This window comes from Plasmopara halstedii (assembly GCF_900000015.1).
Source record: "Plasmopara halstedii genome assembly, contig: Scaffold_816, whole genome shotgun sequence".
Lineage (NCBI taxonomy): Eukaryota > Oomycota > Peronosporomycetes > Peronosporales > Peronosporaceae > Plasmopara > Plasmopara halstedii.
This window is the reverse complement of record NW_020187732.1, coordinates 595,868-599,669: the sequence shown is the minus strand read 5'-3', so window position 1 is coordinate 599,669 and position 3,802 is coordinate 595,868. Positions and strand designations below refer to the sequence as shown.

General features: G+C 45.9%; 1 protein-coding gene across 1 annotated transcript; it reads right to left on the bottom strand.

Moving 5' to 3' along the window:
- Positions 1-2,488: 2,488 nt before the first annotated feature.
- On the bottom strand, positions 2,489-3,802 carry PHALS_14073 (uncharacterized protein; the record flags this gene model as incomplete). The annotated part of the gene is made up of 1 exon (XM_024729810.1): positions 2,489-3,802. One exon carries the CDS (start codon positions 3,800-3,802, stop codon positions 2,489-2,491), a length of 1,314 nt encoding a protein of 437 aa, XP_024580150.1.

Below are 3,802 nucleotides of genomic sequence, written 5' to 3'. Positions count from 1 at the left end.
GTGCGGAGGCCCTTCATACCGACGGTCACTGTGACCGCTGCGGGGAGAAGATCGGCTGTCATCCCAGCAACGAGTGTTTGCAACCCTTGGACAAAGCCCACCAACTCCTTCTTGTCCTGTCTGGCGACAAGAAAACGTGATCTCATGCGATATGCCTGGTTTGGCGGCGAGAATACTCGTAACTGAAGCAGCATCAGCACCTTTCAGGAGGGAAACGCCGCTTCAACCAAAGTACCGCACGTCGGTGCCCATTCTCGCGCTCGACCACCGAGAGGATCTGCTGCTATCCCGGTAATGAGAGTTTGCAACTCTTGGACATAGTCCACCAACTCTTTATTGCTCTGTCGAGCAGCAAGGAACCGTGATCTCACGCGATATGCCTAATTAGGTGACGAGAAAACTCGCCAAAGCTGTCGCTTCAGCTCCTTCCGGGGTGGGAACGCAGCTTCAACCAAAGCACCCCACGTTAGTGCCCATTATCGCGCTCGATCACCGGGGTGGAGATAGTTAGCGCCACGCATTGTTGCTCGTTTTGGAGCTTGGCGGATGCCGTATCCATCTCGGCCTCTTTTACCCAGAGTAGTAGATTCTCTCCAACCTTACCCTCGAAGGTCTTAACACTCACCATGGACGGCCTGGGTGGGAAGGAATCGTCCGTCGTCGACGGCGGCGTCATAGACGCTGTCGGCGCTGACAGTATCTGTTGTAAGTGCTCTAACAGAGCATTTTCATAATTTGAAAATCCCTCTAGGCGCTCGTTTAAGTCCTCGGACTCTTGCGCAACGAGGTGCCCCCGACCTTCAGGGACCAGCAGGGATATAAGCCTTTTAAGCTAGTCCTGCATGTCCTGGGTCAAATAGTATCGTTCCCCCATCTTCACAGAGGACCAGTCATAACGACTCAGGCGTAGATTGACTACGAGTGGTACCAAGTTTAGCAGGGTCTCCGTATCTCTCTGCTAAGAGAAGCTAAGCTAAGCTAAGGTCACCGACCTTACGTTCTTTCCAAGAACCAGTACGAGTGTAGCGGATCGCAATCCGCTACCTCAGAGTACTAAACATTAACCAAGGCAAACGAACAGAAGTGAAACTGTATTTAATTGTCTTTGTTGCGGCAAAGCCGCTGATATCTAAAACCTTAGGTTTTAGTTACTAATATAGTAATGTCTAATTAATATAGTGAAACCTAATTAATATAGTTATATGCAGTACTACTCGCAATCCTGCACACCATTGCGTGATTACACCACTTGTGTGATCCACACACATACGGTCACGCTATCTTGTGTGACCCGCCACTTTCATACAAGGGTACGTGTAACTCCATTACACTCTGGGTACATGTAACCTTGTTACAACATGGGCTCCCAGCTTCACTTGGTTCGTTAAATAGATTTTTTACTCCAGATAGTAGTACAGATATGTATTTAGCTTAACTTTTATATAAAGCACTCTCCAATTTTACAAAGTGCAGATCTTGAGAGGCTCTAGACTTGGCATACCAGAAGCGGGCGGTAAACTCGTCCTCTGCATAAATCATTGCAGACTCTGACAGTCAAAACTTCCTATGCACAAGGTGCTTGGCAACCTTGTTGCTTCGGGATGCGGGCGAAGCTGTAGGCCATGTTCTCTAACAAAGGTTAAAGCAAGCAAAAACGTATGTAATGTTTTAAATTTAGAGTGAAAGATCGAAGCCGTACATTCAGAAAAAGAAAATTTTCTGTCAGCTTTTATCTGGACAAGGTTCTCTCCTTACCTCACACTTCTAAGCTACCTCAATAAATCTGACAGCTTTTCTTAAGCTCGAAGTCAGTGTATTGTTCAGCTTTCACCTTGTCCTCTTGCTTGCTAATTTATGATTTTGCATCACTTGTAGTATTCTCCACTTCATATAGCAGTGAGAAACACTATACTACGTTACTCAGCGCTATTAATTACAATCCCGACTTGAAATGTGAAGGGAGTTATCCTGCAAAATAACGATGTAACACAGGGAACAAATACTTTCTGTCTTTTCTACACACATATACCATAAGTAATGCCGTACGACACAATGTAAGGTAATGTTTTACCTCAAAAAATTACAAGGCGTAACCATACCTTGCGCGTAACTGTGATAACCTTTTGGAATACCTGCCCAGTGATTTCATTGACGAATTATGAATTGAAAATGGTCTCTTGAAGCACTTTACCACTGATGCAAACTTATCAAATGTATCAATGATGTGATCAATCATGAGAGCGCTCATTGCGCTGAAGAAACAGGAAGTAACGTGTAATACAATAACATTACTTTCGCGCGTCACCTCAACAAAACTACGGGGCTACAGAATACTACGCTTCAGCATAACTCGATCGAGTTGTCCTTACTTGATGCGCTGCCAAAGTTTGTCGCCTTAAGGGTCAAATGCGACTTGGTTGGTCAAGCTGTACAAAATATAAAACTCTTCGTGTCAGCACAGCACGAGCTAGCGAGCAGGTGAGTCAAATCAAAGCAGCGTCACTCCGATAAGCAATGCAAAGCCTATGATCGCAAACTGCTTGACGGACTGGATTGAAGTTGCTGCACTCTCCATTGATGAAGTACTTGAGCTCGTGTCTAAATCCGATTCTGATCCCGCGTCATCCTCATCTGTCGAAGCCATTTCGTCTATCTGACCAACTTCGTCAATGTCCCATAGCTCGGATCCCATGCTTGAAAATCTGTCCATACTTGCAGAGGATTCATTTACTGATTGAAACTTTGCATTCGATGCGCCATCATCATCACTGCCCTCATCCGCATAATATGCATCACTTGCGTCACTTGTGTCGCTACTACCAATTGGGGAATTTGTTTGTTTTTCGGTGGCTGTTGCACCCGTCCCAGGTACCACAACATCGTCATCCTGCTCTGTGTCGTCCATTTCCATTCCTAACGTTGCCTTTTGAGGAAACCCTATGACAGTACCCTTGGCTGGAGTTGAACCAGAAGCTGGTTTTGGGCCTCCAGCCGGTGCAGACGCTGGATCTGGTGCTGCTGCTTTCGGACCAACAGTAGTCGGATTTACATTCGACCCATCTGACTTCACCTCGATTTCAAAACAGGTTGAGTATGCAGCACCAAAGTATCCTTTGGCCATGTTTTGGTCCTTATACGCGTCCTGATTATCGAGCCAAAAGGTCCAATACCAAACCATTTTGTAAATTCCTGGAGCTGTGCCCGCTGGAACACTAAACGAACCAATACATGGTTTTCCATCACCAGCGCGTCCACTGGGTTTACCATTATAATCATACGTCTCACCACAATTACCATCATCGTAATCATTTGTGTGTCCGTTGATCAAATGCTCGGGCTTCATGTCATGCGTTGATGCGAGTGACGTGCCTGGTTGACCCGTCCAGTAAACACCGTGCTGAGTTCCAACACCTTTCTTATCCTTGACAATATGACCATTTGGTAGATACGAAAAAAATGCCGTTTGTCCTGGTTTTAAAGAAATTCGTTTTCGCCAGTCCGAGTATGTGTTCGGGTCAACAGGTTGACATACAGGTGCTCCAGCTTCGACTTCATTTCTTAGCATCTTGTATGTATACCCTGGTCCAATAGCTAAGTCTCCGCGCCCCGGGTATCCTGCTCCGTAACCTTCACAATATCCATTGCCACCAGCGCCGCCAAAGATATACGATGAACTTTGATCGTAGAGTTTAGCACGATCCGTGTCAATACAGTCGATCCATGAGTGCGCTTCCGTAGAGAGCGATATAGTTGAGAGAAGAAATTGCACCAAGATAATCGTTGACGATACAACAAACACCAT